The following is a 20,497-nucleotide window of genomic DNA, read 5'->3' as shown; positions in this document are numbered from 1 at the left end:
TTACTTTGTTTTTGACAAAGTATCATTACTTGGTATGCTTTCACCATTGGGATGATGGAATATAAAATTAATCCAATGACAAAAACACACAAAGTAAACTTACTTTATCAAGTATGGCTTTTACCTTAAACATTTGGATGAAATTTGAAACTTGTCTCTTATTTAATTATCCACGTAAAGCACAAAAGAATTCTTATAAGTAGAGTTTGTAGAGCGAGAAAGTCGTTTTGCATGCAAAAACATGAAACTAAAACCACCTCTACTCAAATACTTCCTTCTCTCCCTTTTCATTTCATTCCCTCTCCTTCTCTTCTTCTTCCCTCTCAAAACAAACCCGCCACCGCAAAACCCACCGCCTTCCGCCGCTAAAGATTTAAAAATCCGGCGAGGCTTCACATCCTACGATTCCTACATACAACGTCAACTCAACAAAACTCTTAACCCTAAATTACGAAAGATTTGGACCACTCGCGATTGGGATCGTAAAGTTCAAGTCTTCGCCGGATTTTTCCAGAATTTGAAGCAAAGGAACCTCCTTTTCAACGATTCCAAGGCTCTAAGCATCGGAGCTAGAGTCGGACAGGAGGTGGAGGCGTTAAGACGCGTCGGAGTTAACGATTCCGTCGGTATTGACCTTGTGCCTTTTCCACCGTTGGTTATAAAAGGTGACTTCCATCATCAGCCGTTCGATGATGAGACTTTCGATTTTGAGTTTTCTAACGTGTTTGACCACGCGCTGTATCCGGATAAGTTTGTGGCGGAGATTGAACGGACGTTGAAACGTGGAGGGGTTTGCGTTCTACACGTGGCGATTTCTAGACGGTCGGATAAATATTCGGCGAATGATTTGTACAGTACTCAGCCGTTGATGGACTTGTTTAAGAAATCGGAGGTTGTTCATATCCGGAAAGTTGACGGGTTCGGGTTGGACACCGAGGTGGTTTTCAGAAAAAAGAAAAAAGAGCTGATTTAGTCCTCCTAAATATATATTTTTTATTTCTTAATTCTTTTACTTTTAGAAATTAAAAAGATATATTAATTTTATATTTTATCGTGTAAAATAATACAATTTTGCATCCGTTGTAAAAATTATTAACTCAATTTTAAATATCTAATTCAATTAAGTAAATTTTAATGAAAATAAACGAAATAATTTCTCATTATAATAATCGTGAATTTTATATTAATTTTAATGGATTAGGCTATGTTTACTTTGTTTTTAACAAAGTAAGTCTTACTTTGTTTTTCACACCATTAGATAATGATGAACTTGACAAAGTAAACTCATTCAAAGTTTTTTTTTTAATTTTTTTTTTTGTTTTACTTCTTTATTCATCTAATAAAAATATAAGTATTTCCGGAAAAAAGTTAAAAATTTATATTGTACATAATTTTGTATTATGAAAATGAATTTAGCTTTTTTATATTGATAATTTTTGAATTGGCTCATTGTTTTTTTCTATAATTTTATATTTTTTTCTGTTTGTTTGTTTAATTTGTTTTTATTATTAGGTTCTAACGTGAAGATCAATGAATTATGTTTTTTAGCTGGCTAATTGTTTTTTCTACAAATTTATTTTGTATTTATATTATTTTCATTTTTTTTATTGATATTTATATTATTTTCTGGTTGTTAGTTTAATTTGTTTTACTATTAGGTTCCAACATAAAGATAAATGGAAATAAGATATTTAAATCTTAGCACCCTTTTTATTTTATATAAATACCATTTGATTTAATTGCATTCTCAGAAGGGACAATTAATTTCTACAAGTATTTTTATGCCATACAATAATTAGTTAGGGTTTCCAAAATTAATAAGTTTCGAAATAAATGGTGATACTCTAAATATATTTGAGGAGGACCGATAATCGGTCTATGCTTGCATTCCGATGATGAGAGCATCCTTAACAGGAGGTTAAAGAATTAGAGAGAGTTTAATTAATTGATTTGAGCAGTAAGTAAAAGTGTCTAGTCGTTTAAGTTAGATCTCGGATCCAATTCTAAGAAATATTATTGAAAGAAGAGTCACCTAAGGTTTTAACTTCAATCCAATTAATTGGATTAATAATAATAATAATAAAAAACCTGTTTGGTATCTACCAATTATTTTAATGATGTATAAAAATGAGAGTATAATATAGGTATATAATAATCGATGATGGCTCTCGTAAGATTGGTTATTTGCAGGGCTGTAATCGAGTGGAGTCGAGCTTTGTCCTGCTCAAGCTCGGCTCATCAAAAAATTGATGAGCTCGAACTCCACATTCAGTTCACGAATTTGTTAACGAGCTTTGCTCGTGAACAGTTCATTAATTCAGTCCATGAACTTCACTCACGAACAACTCGTTAATTATGTTCATTAATTATATTGATTTGAATTTTTTTAACACAAAACTATAAAACTACATAGTTTTTGAAACCTACTAAACTTAATTTTACACAAAACTATGTTATTTCACATTTTCCTTTTTATAGAAATATTATTATTAAAATAATAATCGAATCAAACTTGCTCACAAACGTGTTCATGAACATTATAATCGAACTTGCTCATGAACAGTGGCGGAGACAGTGAGGGGTCCGGGCCCCTCCGGCCGCCGGAACCACCATGGTCACGAGTAGTTTCGGCTCCCCTAATATTAGTCTATATAGATTTTATGCAGTAATATTTCATTGTTTAAGGTAGATGAGATGGTTAAAAGCACTTGCTTCTTTTTAAAAAGTCCTAGGTTGAATTCCCCAGTTTCAATTTATTTTAAAAATATTTATTTATTTAAATTTTATTTTTCAATAATTATAAAACTATGTTACCATTATTGATTTATTTTTTTAAAAAAAAATTTTTGCGCACAATGTAATGAAGAAAGAAAAATCCTCACCGGACATGGATGTGATTCGAACCCATAACCTCCATAGTCATAGGTAAGCTCTCAACCACTAGGCTAAAAGCTTAATTTTTATTTATTTTTTTAACACTTTTGAAATCATTTTTATTATGTCTTTTCAATTAAAACAAATTAATTTCTTATTTTTGAGACACAAACAATATTTTTTTTTATGCAAGACTCAAACAACTTAATTTATAAATTAAATTTTAAAACTAAAAATAAAAAAAATGTAAAAATGTTATAAATTTTTTTTAGAAACTAGCATTGAACTAATAAAAAAATTAAATATATCAAATTACGTGTTAGGCTTGTCCAAAATTCAATATTTTTTTATCTATTAGGTACTCTCTAAATCCAAATTTCTGATTTTTTTGGCCTCTTAGGCCTCCTTAAATTCAAATTATTAAAAAAAAAAATTGCCTGGTAGACAATCTGAAATCAAATTTTCTAATTTTTATATATTCAGCCCTCCCTAAATCCAATTTTTTTTACATGTTAGGACTATTAAACGAAATCTAGTTTAATTTTGAGAAATTGTATATTAATACTTATTGGTTCTGGATCATTCAAATTATAACACGCATATATACAAAAAAAAAAAAAAATTAAGCAAGTTCGATTTAACAAAAAACAAAATTTTCCGAATGCACGTGTAAAATCGGCCCCCTCAACCGAGTAATCCTATATTCACCACTGCTCATGAGTTTATTCATGAATCTATAATCGAGTTTGCTCGCGAGCTTTTGAGCCAAGCTTCGTTATGCTCAAATTCGACTCGTTTATAAATCGAGCCGAACATGAGTTATCGAGTCGAACACCGTACCGCTCATGAGAAACTCGACTCATTTATAACCTCAGTTATTTTATAGAGTTTAATTATTAAAGAACATATATTTATTATGTTAACGATGTATCAATAATGTGACATGAGTATTAAACTCTTTATAGTATAAAAGAATCAACGGTGATAAGTAGCTTGTTTTTTCAAGAAAAAAAGGCAAATTATTAGAAGAATCCAGTTCTTCATGTCATTCGGAGGACCTTCCATATATATTTTGACATGTGTAACATGAACCCACACATATTATAAAAGGTCTCACTATTTTAATTATTACGTGGGATCACAATATACGTGTCCAAATGTAAATTAGGAGTTCTCCGAGTGATATAGAAAACCGGATACTTAATATAAGAATTCGAAAAAAACACGTCATTGTTCCACGTGTCTGGAGGAGATCCCTAGCCTAGAAAAATGGAGAAGAATTTCTTGATGTCACGTCCGTGTCCAAATTTCTAGAATTTATACCTAGATATTAATATATATTATTATTATGGGGTATGTGATTTTTATTTGGTGTTATAGGCAAAATTTGGAGTTAATTCGATGGGTTTAGGTGTAAATTAAAAGTTTAGGGTAATTATTAAAAGATTATATAAAGATGGATGACCAAAAGGGATATTTGATAAATTTGGGATATAAATCCCAAATTGTTCCAGACTCTCGACATCATCTCCTTTCCTTCCTTTTCTTCTCTGTTCCTTTTTCTTTTTCTCAAACCGTTCTTCGACCGTTTCTCCACCGTTTCTTTGATTTGCGGAGATTCGACCGTCCAAATCACTTGAAACTTAAACTATAGCATCCTTAGGCATAGATCTAAATCCTAATCGAAGAGTTTCTGAATTTCGGAAGTGTTTGGAGGGGAAACGTCTTAGACTGATTTAGCGGAGAATTGAACGGGTGTATTTTCTTCAATTCATAGCTCAGGTAAGTCACTATCAACTATAGTTTGAGTTTTATGTATAGAGATATATATATAATCAAAGAATTTCTAGAAATTGATATTTTAGGGTTATGCCGGAACTTTGTAAAATTGAGGTTTTTCACAATCTTGCTTTTATTGTGAAATTATAGTTCAAATTAACTATTAACTATGTTTAAATGTGAAGTACAGATTTTACTGGGTTATATTGATTTGAGGTTTCATTGGTTGATTAATTTTGGAAATTTTATTTGATTAAGGATTGATATTTTGGAGAATTGAACACTTGTGAATTTGATTATGATCAAGTGAAATATATACATATATACATATATGTTTTTGGTTTCAATCTATATATATATATGGAAGTAAATGTTTGGTGTCCATTGAGAGTAGTCCGGTATGGTGGATTTAATTTTCAAAGACCATGTTTAGTGAGAAATATGGCCTGTGTACACAGTTTGAAGACCTATTGGGTATGGCAGAGAAGTGTTGGGTAAGACCATATGGGATAGGCAATGTTAAGAGACGTCTCGTATATATTGTGAATTGTGATTTGAATTATAAGGGGATGAACTCAAGAATGGATACAAGATTATATATTTTTGGTTTTTGGTTTCATACCTTGATCCTATTATGAACTTTAGTTTGGAGTATATTTTACACGGTGTTGATTAAATCCTTTATAAACGGATATATATGTAGTTATATTAAGTAAAGTTGATTTTTATAGCTGATAGTTTCTTATTGAGATTTTTGTCTCATGTTTTCCAAATGTTTTTAATGTTTTGTTTTAGGCGAAGAAGTGCAAGGTACCGAGAGGGGTACTCGATCTTAGGGCGAGGTTCGGTTACAGCTACGAGGTGCAAGTCGTCTCTAGGGTATTGCATCCATTTTGTCCATGTACATATATGCGGATAGTATAAGGACACTTGTATAACTTGTTTTTGGTGGTGTCCTTTGTTTGGTTTGTATTATCTACAGGTATATATATAATTAGTTGAAGTTGAGAAGTTGTGGAATAGTGTGATATCGGTTATGATTAAGTCATAACTTTGAGCTAGATATAATAAAGAATTGTCTATATAGGTGATGCGGAAGAATTAGATTCATATCAGAATCTTGTAATGCATTTTTCGGCCAGATATAGGCTGAATCTGTCATGGAATCCTAAATGAAAGTTCTTTATTATTATCTTACGTTTCCAGGGGTTTTTGAATCGTCTTAATCGGACTCCGTAGGAAAAAGTTATGCTGGAAATGACATATGTTGGTCATTTTAGCTTCAAACCAGAATTTGGTTTTTGTTTTGATTTTTCTTCTTATTTGAGAGATACTGCTACTGGTTTATATAATAAGTCAGTGGTAATGTCTCACCGTCTTATCTGATCTTCTTTTAGGTCGGGTTTGACACTTGAGGCATAAAAAACAAAAAAGTGGTCCAAATATGGAGAGAAATGTAGAAGTTGATAAGTAGACAGTAGGAAAAATGAAAATCTTTGATAAATGTCAACTTGATAATGCAAAATCTGAACCAATTAAGTAAATTTATATGGAAGCCATCATTGGCTTTGTTGAACTCATGCTTGCAAGAAATAATAATGGAATTCATGCTTTATATAGTGAGTTATTCGGAAAATTATTAGAATCACTTGATTCTTTATGTTAAATAGAAAACATTCTATACATATTTTATTGTGTGTAATATAGGCGCATACTTATTATAAGAGACCTTACTATTTTAATTATTAAGTGGAGTCACAATATACGTATCCAAATGTAAATTGAGGGTCCTCCAAGTAACATGGAAGACCGGAGATTTAATATAAAAACTCGAGTTAATCAATATATTAAATTCAATTCAATTCATTAAAAAAAATTTAATAAACAGTAATTGTATATAGTATACTAATCCATTGTATTCGGTTAACCACTAAACGATTAACTGATTATTTCGACCAATTAACATTTATTTTGGTTTTTAACTATTAATAAATAATCAGGTAACGAACTACAGTGGCCCGATAAGCTCTTCGACGCCTTGGGTCCTTCGAGTATCGTTCCTGTGCGGGGATCGGTCCCTGCGGATACTCCGACGATCAAGAAAGTTAGTTGTTCAAAGGTTTTAGCTAAGCATTTATTCGAAGAACAAGTGTGAGAGCATCATCCTTTACCTTAATTCAATGAGCGTATTTATAGGCCTTTGTTAGTGGGCTTGGGCTTCCACCAGTACTCTTGGTGGGTTTAAATACGCTTGTTTCACATACCTTATCAATAAATATACAAACAAATAAGTTATATTATGTAATTTTATGAGGCATTCGACATCAAATTATGAATTTTATGAAAAGATGCATTTAAGTAACCTAGGAGTGAAAATGAGTATGTAGATTATTGATTCTAGTACAATGGACTATATAACAAATGATCGAGATTCCTTCGTCCAATTCTCACTTATGAAAGTTAAATCTATATGGACATACGTAAACTACAACTCAAGAGAAGTTCGGGAGATGGTAGACTTGTAGATTAACTCTACATAGTGGCCGTACTCTCCTCCGACATAATACTTTATTTTTTTCGAGATTATAAAGAATTTAAATTCAGAATCTAGAGGGGTCATATTTATTCATACGCTTCAGTTCACGGTAGAAAATCATAGTCAAACTCAATCTGATCCAAGCCAATTAAGCAGGATGAGGTTGGTTTGATCTCCATCACACTTATACCTGGGCATGGGCCGGGCCGGACCTGCCGGGCTTTTAATAAAGCATGACGAGCCCAAGCCCAGCCCAGCCCGTAAGAAATTTAGTCGGGCTCGGGCCTAAAATATGAATCACAAGTCCGTCCGTCCAAGCTCATCTGTATATTAAAAAAATATATATATATATATATTATAATTTTTATATATATAATATACTAAATTGGTATTAAATATGTTTTTGAATAGACACATGGCCCTCAACTAAAACGATTTTTTTCCTACAAATACTGATGAATTTCATATGATTTGTAGCATAAATAACTGCCTGGCCACGATTGGTTATTACCCAAAAAAATTCACGCTCTTGCTCTCTTAATCTGACAAAAGGAATATATAAGATTTTAGTTTTTGATAAAACAAAAAACACCACTTTAATTAATTGTAAATTTAAATTAATACTTGATGTTTGTGTAAATTCCTCTATATTATATAGTATATCGGGCCGGACCGATGTAAAATTCATAAAGCCCAAGCCCGTCCAGTTTTTGACGGGCTTGGACCGGACCGGACCTGACATCATTTTCATGTGTCCAAACCCGGTTAAACGAGCTTGGACCTGGGCGGGCCGGACGGGCTCGCGGGCCCATGCCCAGGTCTAATCACACTTGTAAAATCAAAAAGAGCAATTTAAATATAAGCCCCAAAAAATAGAGAAATATAATAAACAATAAAGACAGACATGCCACCGAAGCAACCTCAATGTCTTGCCATAGTCACTTCAATAGACTTCAATTCATACAAGTCCCCTAAAGTCAAGCCTCAACCAGCCAAATATTTTTGCATTCCGTTCAACTTTCACCCCTCCAAATATCGTCTGCCACGACGAATAAATGAACCAACCATATCTAGGAATTTCTTGATCAATATCTCAATATCCCTCTTCTCGAATTTGGAAATCCCTCACATCTACAGGGCCGGTCCTGATAATTTAAGGGCCCTAAATAAAATAAGTAATAAGGACCCCTTAAAGTGTAAAAGTTGGACATGTCTTTTAAAAAAAAATATCAACGGGCCTTCAAAAGTAAATAGGCCCTCCTATATAATTTTTCACTATTTATATTATAAAAAAATTAATTTTCATATAAACCTATAAGGCTAGAAAATTTTTTTGGGCCCCTCCAGCCCTGGGCCCTAGGCCGTCGCACCTCGGGCCTATGCCCAGGGGGCCTGCACATCTAGTCAACCGTTTTGGCCTATCTCGGAGTCAACTCCCTTTCAACCAACCACGTACTTGAGCAAGTAAGCTTTTGATTCCAGTTCACATGAAAGGAAAAAGACAAATCAATAGTAGACACCTTTATCCTTGAAATTCCCCAAAATGTTAAACTTCATATGCTTCCAACTCACATGCCTCGACTAATCCATTTGTGAAGGCTAAAAGAACTTGTGGAACACTAATCTCGTCAAACACACGTACATCCCTGCCACTATTCTCCCACCATTATTCTTCATCAGTTCCCCATAATTTCCTATGAGCCAAGTTGAACTCCTTTAGCATTTCAAAAAAAAAAATGGAAGCAGGGGCAGCTGCATGATGACATCAAGTTGGTCCTCATAAATCATCATCTCGTTTTGGGGCATCGGGTCATCAGCTCTCTCTTTTTCCGACAGCTGCATGCCAACATCAAGCAGGCCCCTTCAAAATGGAGTCTCGAATAATAGGCCCCCTCAACACCGATTGAGACCCGCCAACCACTTCGGACATACTTTCGCTCAAACAACTCAAAAAAATTGTCTCAACACCAACACAATCCCCCCCCCCCCCCCCCGGAAACATACTTTCGCTCAAGCAACTAAAAAAAAATTGCCTAGAGCCCATCCAACACCTAGACCTGGACATGGGTCATGCCTGTCAGGCTTTTAATAAAGCCTGACGAGCCCAAACCCAGCCCAGGCCGTAGGAAATTTAGTCGGGCTCGGACCTAAGATATAAATCTCAAGTCCGTCCGTCCAAGCCCATCTATGTATTAAAAAAATACAATTAAAATATATTCTAATTTATTACAATTAAAATCCCTACCAAAAAAATACAATTAAAATATATTATAAATTTATACTTTATTGATTAAAAAAAATTATAATTTATTAAACTTAAAGTTTGTTGTAACACATCAGCAAACTTTAAGTATATAAATAATTTATATTTATAAAAATATATTATAATTATAATTTATATAATATAATTGATAATTTATATATATATTTTATATATATAGTATATCGAGTCAGGTCGGTCCGATGTAAAATTCGTAAAGTCTAAGTCCGTCCAGTTTACTAAAGTTTACATTTTTTTCACACTTTGGTACCCTGACTTCAATTTTGCACAATGAAATATTGTCGTGGTGGATCATGTTCTAATGTGGGAAGAAATTGTTTTAGAGAGAATAAGAAAATTAGAGATGGAAAGGAAGAGCTAAATTGTCTTTACAATTTAAGTGGGTTCCAAATTTAAGTAAAAAAACTTCTCAAACTATGCATCTTGTGTAAAAATAAAGTTTAGGTATCCGAATGTGAAATAAGTTAAAGTTACCATAGTTGTAATTTATCAATATTTTTAATGGCTAACATGTCAATAGGTACTATACTGTCCAGTCATCTTAAGTTCGGGTATTGTTTTATGACAAAATAGAAACTAGGTACGAAAGTATGAAAGTAGATAAAATTCAGGTACTATGATTATAATTTACCCTTTAATCTAGCCATTACATCGCATGTTGTGCCATAATGAATTCACTATGACGCCACATGCATCGTGCTAGGGAAAAAAATTTAAAGAGCCCTTTTTATTCATGGGAAAATTATAAAACTGGGTCAAATGGGAGGCTCATTTATATATTTAATACATTTACTCAACCTACTACATATCTAGACTGATTTTGTATGACTTTCCCATAATACCCCTAACCTTCCCACTTCCCACACATCGCGAATGGCCGCTCGCTCCCCCTATCTCCTTGGTTACGCGAAAAGTTGCTCATGCATTAATGATTTGAAGACTTTTGATCTTCCTTTCTTCCTTTAAATTGCACGAAATCTGCACCATTTCGTCAAAATCACAATGAATTTCTCTTTTTCCTCTCTTCATCTCTTGATTCTGCAACTTTCTAACCCTAGAAAACGGAGCCATGGTTTTTCATCTTCCTGTTCGTTGCTTGGTTTCTTTCTTCTTGTTACAATCAAAGAAATGGTTTTTCTACGATATTTCGTTCGTTCTTCCCATGTTATCATATTGTTATCGTCGCTTTTGGGGGTGAAAGGGGCGAAAAATGTAAGTATCTGTTGTTTTTTCTGCGTTTTTTCATGAATACACTTCGTGAATCAATGGTTTCGCGAAGCTTTGCGAAGAGAAAGAGCCTGAAAAGTGACAATCTGCTTCGTTAATCGATGATTTCGCAAAGATATGCGAAGAGAAAGAGTCTGAAACGTATGGATCTACCTCGCGAATCGATTAGGTCACGAAGTCTGCGGATAGATCCTCACGTTTCAGACCTTGTAGACTTCACGAAAGCATCGATATGCGACGTAGATAGTCACGTTTCAAACATCGCAGACTTCGCGAAACAAACGATTAGCGAAGTAAAATCACCTCTTTCCCTGCACATTTACATTCGCATGCTTCGCTAATCTTCATTTCGCGAAGCCAAAATCGTCTTTTTCCCTGTCTAACACGATTAATTTTTTCTGTAGGTGGTTGAATACGTAACATCCCTTTCTGGAAGGCGGCCTACTGGGCTGCAGGGGAGATGATTTTCCTTCCTGTATAGGAATGAACTTCCCCAAGATTGACACATTCACTCCTAAAATGGTTCGTTAGGAGAGATTGTGCCAATCTTGGGGTGCACCATGGGACACGTCCATCCCATGGTGCCAATCTTCAAAGTGAACCTAACTAATCTGGTACCAATTTTAAATCGGATGAGTAATCTTGGTGTGCACCGTGGGACATGTCCATCCCAAAAGGTCTGAAAGTCCAGACCTTTTGGGATGAGAAATGGAAGTCCAGACCTTTTGGGATGGATGTGTCTCATGGTGCACACCAAGAATACTCATCCGCTTCAAAATTAGTATCGGATTAGTTCGATTAACTTTGAAGTAATTTGCTAGGAGTTTATTGGGGCAATCTTGTTGTAAATTTTGATAATGTTATGATTTGAATGTTGTCATTGTGGCAATCTTGTTGTAAATTTTGATAATGTTATGATTTGAATGTTGTCATTGTGGCAATCTTGTTATCACATGATTTTAATGTTAGAATCCGTTGTTTGCCATTTTTTTGTTATATACCACTTCGCGAATTAGCTTCAAAACATATCCAGCTTTCGCATATGCAAAACATATATATTAAAATATCAAGTCAACAATTCAATAATGAAAAGAATGACCAAAATTAAAAATAACTATTTTTGTGCTTTAACCCAACCCAAATTTGACAAGATCCATATAAACTAGTGCCTAATTCTGGGAAACAAACATCCAAATAAAAAGAAGAAATATTTGGGATTCAAAACTTGGACATGTATGTGATAAACAATGTAAAAAGAACAAAAACATCCTCCTCCAGTGGTTCGCTTTCTTTCTAGAACACCACCAACAATGTCTGGGACAAAATCAAGAGGCAGCAGGGCATGCTTGACTGTCCAGGACACATATGGTTAAGAGGCTTTCTGGGTCTTCAGTGCAAGGTGCAGGCATGTATGCAATACTAAATTCTATGATGCAGTAAAAGATAGATATTAGCAACTTCCAATGTGTACTAACCGGATTCTCCGCTGATCTGCCAAAAGCAGAAAAGGTTCTTCTAGTTGTTGAAAGAGTCTTAGGATTGCAAGCGATAAGGGACTCTTTAGTATAGTAGGGACTTTGGAAAAGAGAGGAATTTCTGGGCTTGAAATATTAGACAAACCTACCTCTGGTTTGGACAGCTCATCATCCGTGAAGCTCTAGAAGGAGTAAACATATATATGTATGGTTGTACACCAGCCTAGGTAAGGTAATGATTGTTCATAATGGCTTCTACTAAATGTACATAATCTACATGAAAACGAAAAAATGAATACTAATTCATAATATCTATATTATTCAGGATTTGATTACTTCATTGACATTTTAGAAGGAATAGTAAAACCAAGCTCAGGGGTCATGAACTATAAGAGATTTGGACAAATTATTGCAAATTTAAGAGACTAATAGATCATTTAAATGGCCAATAAAACACTTGAGCACATTTAGAAGGCCAATGTGTATTAACTAGTGAGATATTTCTAAAGTTTAAGGGACCAAATAGATAATCTAGAAAATTGACACTTAATACATAAAAACCACAAAATGAAAATGTTAAAGTTCAAATTTAAGTGGCAGTATTAATAATATTTTATTAAAATATCAAGTCAACAATTCAATAATAAAAAGAATGACCAAAATTAGAAATAACTATTTTTGTGCTTTAACCCAACCCAAATTTGACAAGATCCATATAAACTAGAAGACAGCAGCATCCTTAAACAGTCTATCAGATGCCTAATTATTCTGAGAAACAAACATCCAAATAAAAAGAAGAAATATTTGGGATTCAAAACTTGGACATGTATGTGATAAACAATGTAAAAAGAACCAAAAACATCCTCCAGTGGCTCATTTTCTTTCTGAACCCAAAACAATCCAGGGGCCTAGAACACCACCAACAAAACTCAGAATAACTTACATAGCTTGAATGTCTGGGACAAAATCAACAGGCAGCAGCGCATGCTTGACCGTCCGGGCCAAAATCAAGAGGCAGCAGGCTTTCTGGGTCTTCAAGTTGTGATTGAGATGCTGTTAGCTTGGCCTTCTTGTAACTCCTTGAACTTTTTAGAATTTCATCCAGCGTCATGCCAGAAGGGCTGCTTAAGTCAGAAAAAAGTACACAATTAACCGATAGTGATCATGAGGGAAAAGTATAGAAATAAACTTCCATGTAAAATGAAGCAGATTAAAGATTATCTAAGTCTAGAGTCCGCTCCGAGCAAGCAGCAGTAAGAAGGAAGTCATCATTCTTTTCTCACTTACATAGGTTTCGTAAGACTTTTTCTACCCCCCTCTTCTCTTTTCCAGCTGCAAGATCCTGTGACAGTTTCAATTCATATTAGAGAGAGATACACTAATAGAGAGAAATAAACTTCAGCATAAGAGCCAATGAAATAGAGAGAGATATGTTAATAGAGCCATACGCTATCAGTTCAAAGCAATTCGTGTTTCAAGGAGTCCTTTGAACCCGATGTACCAACAAATAACAGTTTTAAGATATTGGAATGAATATGCACACAACCATTCATATATGACAAGACATGAGAATACAAAAGCAAAATGATCAAAAAGTGATGTCACTTTTCATCCATCCGAATAGTCAGGAGATAATAAATTTTTAAATTTACCACTTTGTGATGAGTCATAATCTGCATTGCTTTCTCCATCCGAATAGTCAGAAGACAATGAAGCATCTGATGGGGTTCTGGTGCTGGCATCTGAATTACTATATTCATTAGAAGAAGCCTCACCACTACTATCATCCTTGAATATCGAACCTGATACTCCGAACAAGCTCCTTACTTGTTTCGAGCTATTCACAACTTCCCCATTCTTAATTGCAGAAGCTTTTCTGCCGACTTTATGATTGTGGTCTTCAAGTGAATGACGCCCATTAACTCTTGTTCTTAGTACCCGTATGTTTTTAGAGCTTTCCAGATTCAGTTCAGCCTTTTTACTGTTTAAACCATTGACAGCTCCAGCAGGCTTGGCATCATTGGATCGAAGAGCTTCTTCAGGGACAGAATAATCCTTGTGAGACTTGCTAGACACCATAGGTTTTGCCCCTGTATCAGAAACTTCTGAAGGCTCTTTGTTCGGCTGAAGTGTTGTTTTTCCAGAATTTGCTTTTGTAAATGAAACTTGAACTTCTACAGGGCTAGAGTTTCCAGTATGAGGCTTTGCTCCTAAACCATGATTGCTATTTAACATCAGATGAGTTTTTGAGTCAGATGGAGGACTATCAGAATGTGCATCATGACCATCAGAATATGCACCATGCTTCTTATTCTTCTTCCTGTTCTTAGCTTTCACTGTACCATTATCAACATTTGTTTTAGTTGCTTCATCAACAAGCACCTCAGCAGAACCTACAGTGTCAAGATCTTGCTTTCTAGGCGCAAAATAATCATTAAAGTTGACACCCTTACTTTGGCAGGGAACATCCACATTGTCGGTAACTTCATTTCCACCACCACTTATAGAGGGGCTCCCGCTGATAACAGCTTCAGGGCACCTCTTCTTACTGTTGCTTTCCAGTTTTTGTGCTAGAACTTCCGCAGATTGAATGCCTCCGTCATTTTCAGCTGTAGTATCTTTTCCATAGTCCAAAAATGATCCAATTAAATGATTTGTGCTGCCTGTATTTGCCAGAGAAGCTTGTTTTGTCACTTCAGATGATGAATACAACATATCCCCTACGTTATTCTTACCAGTATTCTCATTTTGTTCCAATGATTGTGGAAGTTTTACATCTGAATTTTGCTTCTTTCTTGATTTTTTTCTTGATTTCCCATGCATACTATCAGTATCCACTTGATCTTTTACCATCTGCTGGACCGATTCCACCACATTCTGAATCACACCATTAATTTCCTCATCAGTGGCCACCACATTCTGAATCACATCATTAATTGCCTCATCAGTGGCCACCACATTCAGAATCACATCATTAATTTCCTCATTAGTGGCCAGAGAAGTACTAATTGTATCCGTCTCTTTCCGTACCTCCTGAAGCCTAGTGCTCTCCTCTTTACAAAAAGTATCACTGAGGTGATCTCCATTCGCAATTTTCTGAGCTTTGGTAGGAGATATGCTGCTTATAAAGCCTTTCACATGTTCAGTAGCAGATGTCGGTGGTGTTACACTCACTAAATCCTTTGTGTTTTTCGACCTCTTTCTTTTCTTGGATAACTTTGGTGGATCCACAGTTTCACTAGTTTCAAGCAATTTTGAACCCACAATCGCTTCTTTAGCTTTTGAGCATAGATCATACTGAGCATATATTTCGTATTTTTCTGATGATGCAGTTTTAGAAGAAATCTCCACTGAAAATTCTCTCTCTTCAACTCTGTCATTCTGACCAGAAACATGACTTTGGTGTTCTGCTCCATCATTCTGATTAGAAGCATGATTTTGTTTATCTTTATGGATCTCATTCTCATGCCTTGAAATTTTGTTCTCTTTCTCAGCCTTATTAGATGCTTGGACCTTGATACAAGAATTTTTCTCTGCAAAAATAGCAGGACGATTCTTTGAAGCTCTCTTTCTATTGATATTTGATGCAATTACTGCTCCAGAGGCTTCATGACCACCTTCCACATTACCAGCCTCTTTGTTCCTCGTACCAATTTCTATAAAAATAAAAAATATAAATAAATAACAAACAAAATCAAGAATAGATGCTCCTTGTTACTAATTTTTGCTTTCCATTCATAGTAATGATGGAAAATGGATAGGAAGGAAGAAAACAATAATCTGATACAAGAACAGAGCATGTAAGGTTGTGTTTTCAATACCATCCACTGCACTTACCTAGTGAAGAGGGTCTTAAGTTTATTTCTTGGGCAGGATTGCCCTGCTTATCTTTTGGATAGATTGCATCAGGCTCAGGCTCAGAACTCAGAACATCTTGAATATGTTGTCCAGATGCAACTGCTGCAGCAGGATTTTCACCCAAATAGGACGAGTTATTATGCGTCCCAAAATGCTCAATCCCAACATTTGTCATAGTACAAGGAACTACAGAAGTTTCTTGATTAAAAGTTTTTGCTGATTTCTTTTCCCCTTTCCTGTTCTCATTGCTTGGACTAACCGATTGCAAATGAACAGCCTTTGGAGCACCAATGGATGAACCATCTAAAGTGGCATTTCTAGTATGCTGTTTGTCAAATGGAGATTTCTGAGGGATTGTTGAATGTTCAAGCATCAATCTATTAGATTCAGCAACCAATGTTCCATCATCTTTCAGTAAATCTTCATCACCTTTTTCTGCCAGCTTAATTTTACGCCTTCTCTTCGCTGCAGGTTCTGATTTTGGATTGTCTTCCAATGATTGATCTCGTAGCACATCAACACTATTTTCCATTGATTTAGCATCGTTGAGTTCAACATGCTTTTCTAGCTCTTTAGTCCTCTCACTCTGAACAGTAGACCTTTGCACAATGGTGGTGCCTCCTCCCTTATTAGCTTCAAGGAATGAATTGATGCCCGGTGCCTTAGTCTCCTTTTGTGATCTGTGTTCGGTTCCTTGATCAACACAGTTCGATTTAGTTTTAGTTCTAGCTATCCATTTCTTCTTTTTAGCAGGTATAACTCTACGTCTCTTCTTTTTAGAAGGTATAGTTCCTGAAGCTCTTTCTTCTGATGGTTTGTCACAAGAAACAATCTGCTTCTGAAGCTGGTTATCATCAACATTAGTAGGATAAATAGCAGGCAATGACAAATCATCCAAAGCAATATTCTTCGTACGCACTAGATTTAACAGGCTATTAGAACAGGGATTAAGAAAGTTCCTATTCCCATTATGATCCTCCAAACTAGAGGCATCAACAAAAATGAACCAACTTTTAGTCACCCCATAGAATGCACTACTCACTAACATGGATTCCGGCAAACAATAAAACTTTCCTCTGCGCTTTACCTGCCAAAAGTTATGAGAACCTTTCATAAATGCACACGACCATATTTAACACATTGTTACTACAGTCATAATCAAATACAATACCTTTAAACCGTGAATTTTAATACCCCCAATACAAGGAAAGACCAGAACGTGTTCGTGCAACACCTTCTCTGCATTAGAAAACAACAAAAATATACTTTACAAACAAAAATTGAAACCGGTTCATTGAATCAATAAACGATTCAGATAGATTAGCGCATTATAATTGAAGTGAAGCCTTCATGAGATAATCAAAGGCGATGATGCTATTTCAGTTAAAACGTAAAAATATCATTAAGCTAAAAGGATAGACGATTACTCTTAAGATCAGAAACGGTTTCGGAGGAGGTGACGGCGGTGACATAGTGAGTGCCGAGGCTGGTGTCTATGAAGACGGTATTGCAATCTGGTGTTCCATCGGAACCGGAGGTGGAAGACTGTCTCACCATCGATTTGAGCAGACAGATCTCAGGCGAAGGCAGAGAGTCGCTAGTAGTAGAGTTTTAGCTGCCTCGCCATTGATTTTGATCGATTAGATTAGATAGCAGCTATATATATACATAATGTAGCTTCTTTAAAGCATCCTACAAACAAACTAAGGACCACTTTCTTCACTCAATTTGCATAGAGATTTTGCTCAGCAGCAACAACCACTGCTTCAACTCATATCATACATATATATGCATCAATGCTATTTATTGCCTTTTAAATTAAACCAGTAGCCTTTTAAAATACAATTAATCAAGGCTTTTCCTCATTATTAAGTGGCACATATTGCTAATAATATATTCAAAATTACCCAGAAATCTTTACCTATCAGATCATTTGCATTTCAGACAACTTGGACTATCAGATTTTCACGCCTAGGTCTATATGTGCTACACTAGTCATACAATTTTACTTATTGGATAAACTGTTTTATCTAATGAACTTGAAAATATCCATATATGCATAATGTTTTTGAATTGGTAATTCTTTCTATTAAAGTTTTCGGTGCATATTAGGAACCCAACTCGAGACTAGGCATGGCAATGTAAATCCATTAAAGTTTTCGGTGCATACCTTTCACGATGAGTCGAAGAAGTAACAACCGAGGCCCCCGACGACGAGATGATGGCGGCACGGCGGTGATGGTTGATGGCGCCGGCAGTGAGAAAATCAATGGAGAAGTGGAGGAGAGGCGGTGAGGGAGAAGAGCAATGGAGAAGTGGAGGAGAGGCTCAGAGACGGAAGAAGCTTGAGAGATTGAGGAGAGAAGAGAACAAACGATCTGGTGGCTGTAATTTTAGGTTTTGTTTTATATAAATAAGGCCTAATACACAAATAACCCCTGAACTTATCCAAATATTGCAACTGCCCCCCTCAACTTTCAATTGTAACAACTTACCCTCTAAATTTGTCCAATTGTAAAACATAACCCTAAATTGAGAATTTTTGTACCCCGTATTTGAAGCAACCATAAAAAAGTTTTCCCGGATTCGTATCACGCCAAAGATCTGATTATCATACTCCACGAGCATTGCAGATTTTGTATTTCACGTGTTTCTTCAATTGCAGTCTATGTCAGTAATTTGAGGTTGTGTTTTATAATTGGACAAGTTTAAGGGGTAAGTTGTTATGAGGGGTAAGTTGTTATAATTGAAAGTTGGAGGGGGCAGTTGCAACATTTGGACAAGTTCAAAGGGTTATTTATGTATTAGGTCTATAAATAATAACTAAATTAATATAATATAACAATTACAGTTTAAATGTAAACAATAATGGTGAAGTGGTAATGCTCATTTCTTACAATTAAGAGAGCATGGGTTCGAGACTCGTGTATGTATGTCTAACATATTTTTTTTATATAAGGGTAATGGGTAATGGGTAGCGGGTAACGGGTACCCGTCAGATATACTTGTTTGGTTATATGGGTATCTCAAAATAGGAAGGTAATATATTTTTTTATATAAGGGAAATGGGTAGCGGGTAACGAGTACCGGGGGGTATTCCCATAGAATACCTGTGACGGGTAGTATTTTTAATCCCATACTCGTCTCATACCCTCTAAAACAGAGTTCGGGTAGTCCCATTAGGGTCGGATAGTGTCGGGTACCCGCGGGCACACTACCCGTTGCCATCCCTATTTGTGTAGCGACAAACAAGCAGTTTGGTTATATGGGTATCTCGAAATAGGAAGGAAATACAAGATCGAATAATAAACTGAAACGACATCGTTTTCATGATGTTCCTTTTTTCACTCTAATTTAGAGCAAATTTGACCGGGTGCTACCCGTCAGATATATATCGGGTACCGGGTACCCGGGGGGTATTCTCATACCCATGACGGGTAGTATTTTTAATCCCATACCCGTTCCATACCCTCTAAAACAGGGTTCGGGTAGTCCCATTAGGGTCGGGTAGTGTCGGGTACCCGCGAGTACACTACCTGTTGCCATCCCTATTTGTGTAGCGACAAACAAGCAAGTTTGGTTATATGGGTATCTCGAAATAGGAAGGAAATACAAGATCGAAATACAAATTCGACCGGGTTAAGGTGCAAAAATACCTCTAACGTTTTGGGTTAGGAGCAATTTTACCTTTAACGTCTAAAATGGTGCAGTTTTACCCCTAATGTTTGTAGTCAAGAGCAATTTTACTCCTAACGTTGATAAATTGGATCAATTTCAGACACTATTATAAGATACAATCATTTTTTCTTTATTTTGCACCAATTGCATATCAATTTGTTCTAAAAAAAATAATATGATTTTTTTATAATTTAATAATAAAATTGGAGATTAATATTTATAAATTCGGAGAATTTTTTGAATTTTTGTTGTCTAATTCGTACAAAAGACAGTATATTTTTAATATTTTTTTCTTATTTTTTTCACATCCCAACATATATTTGTGATTTGTTACTGATAAAATAACGCATGTGTAAAGTGTAGATGACAAGATTCATGACCGAGAAGACAGTTTGATGAATTATTTCTCAAATTGACCCAGTTTATCAACGTTAGGGGTAAATTTGCTCTTGGCTTCCAACATTAGGGATAAAATTGCACCATTTTAGACGTTAGGGGATAAAATTGCTCTTGACCCAAAATGTTAACGGGGCGGTTGGTATTCTATTGGGATAGGGATAGGGATAAATGTTGGGATATGGATAGGGATAAATGGTTGGGATAAGAATAAAAATATGATAGTCAAGAATTATTATTCAATGTTTGGTATGTGTGATAGGGATGGGGTTAAAATAATACATTTTACTATTTTAACCATATTTAAACTACATAACATTAATTTGAGAGATAAAATTGACTTTTCCATCATATTAAAATCGCAGGAGATTATCTCACCTCCTTATACCACCC

The 20,497-nt window shown here is 35.2% G+C and overlaps 2 protein-coding genes across 3 annotated transcripts; one reads left to right on the top strand and one right to left on the bottom strand.

The window, feature by feature from the left end:
* Positions 1-232: 232 nt before the first annotated feature.
* LOC136230903 (uncharacterized) lies at positions 233-1,098 on the top strand. The gene has a single exon (XM_066020102.1). The coding sequence runs from the start codon at positions 242-244 to the stop codon at positions 971-973; it is 732 nt and encodes a 243-aa protein (XP_065876174.1). The 5' UTR covers positions 233-241; the 3' UTR covers positions 974-1,098.
* Positions 1,099-12,960: 11,862 nt separating this feature from the next.
* On the bottom strand, positions 12,961-18,399 carry LOC136229179 (uncharacterized). Of its 2 annotated transcripts, none has more exons than XM_066017776.1 (7): positions 18,201-18,399; positions 17,458-17,733; positions 17,202-17,269; positions 16,010-17,117; positions 13,825-15,828; positions 13,460-13,514; positions 12,961-13,293 (listed from the first exon to the last, which is right to left on the bottom strand). In XM_066017776.1, exons 2-7 carry the CDS (start codon positions 17,585-17,587, stop codon positions 13,140-13,142), a joined length of 3,519 nt encoding a protein of 1,172 aa, XP_065873848.1. In that variant the 5' UTR covers positions 17,588-17,733; positions 18,201-18,399; the 3' UTR covers positions 12,961-13,139. The 2 variants fall into 2 exon arrangements, with proteins under 2 accessions (XP_065873848.1, XP_065873847.1); XM_066017775.1 differs by having other exon boundaries at positions 17,458-17,645.
* Positions 18,400-20,497: the final 2,098 nt, after the last annotated feature.

Source organism: Euphorbia lathyris, chromosome 5 (genome assembly GCF_963576675.1).
Source record: "Euphorbia lathyris chromosome 5, ddEupLath1.1, whole genome shotgun sequence".
Classification (NCBI taxonomy): domain Eukaryota; kingdom Viridiplantae; phylum Streptophyta; class Magnoliopsida; order Malpighiales; family Euphorbiaceae; genus Euphorbia; species Euphorbia lathyris.
Note: the sequence above shows the minus strand (reverse complement) of the source record. Positions and strands in the feature narration are given on the sequence as shown.

Coding starts and splice junctions, on each gene's coding strand:
- LOC136230903 (XM_066020102.1), top strand. CDS start 242: ATGAAACTAAAACCACCTCTACTCAAATACTTCCTTCTCTCCCTTTTC.
- LOC136229179 (XM_066017776.1), bottom strand. CDS start 17,587: ATGGTGAGACAGTCTTCCACCTCCGGTTCCGATGGAACACCAGATTGC. Junction 17,270..17,457: donor AACCGTTTCTGATCTTAAGA/GTAATCGTCTAT, acceptor TTTCTAATGCAG/AGAAGGTGTTGCACGAACAC. Junction 17,118..17,201: donor TTAAAATTCACGGTTTAAAG/GTATTGTATTTG, acceptor AACTTTTGGCAG/GTAAAGCGCAGAGGAAAGTT.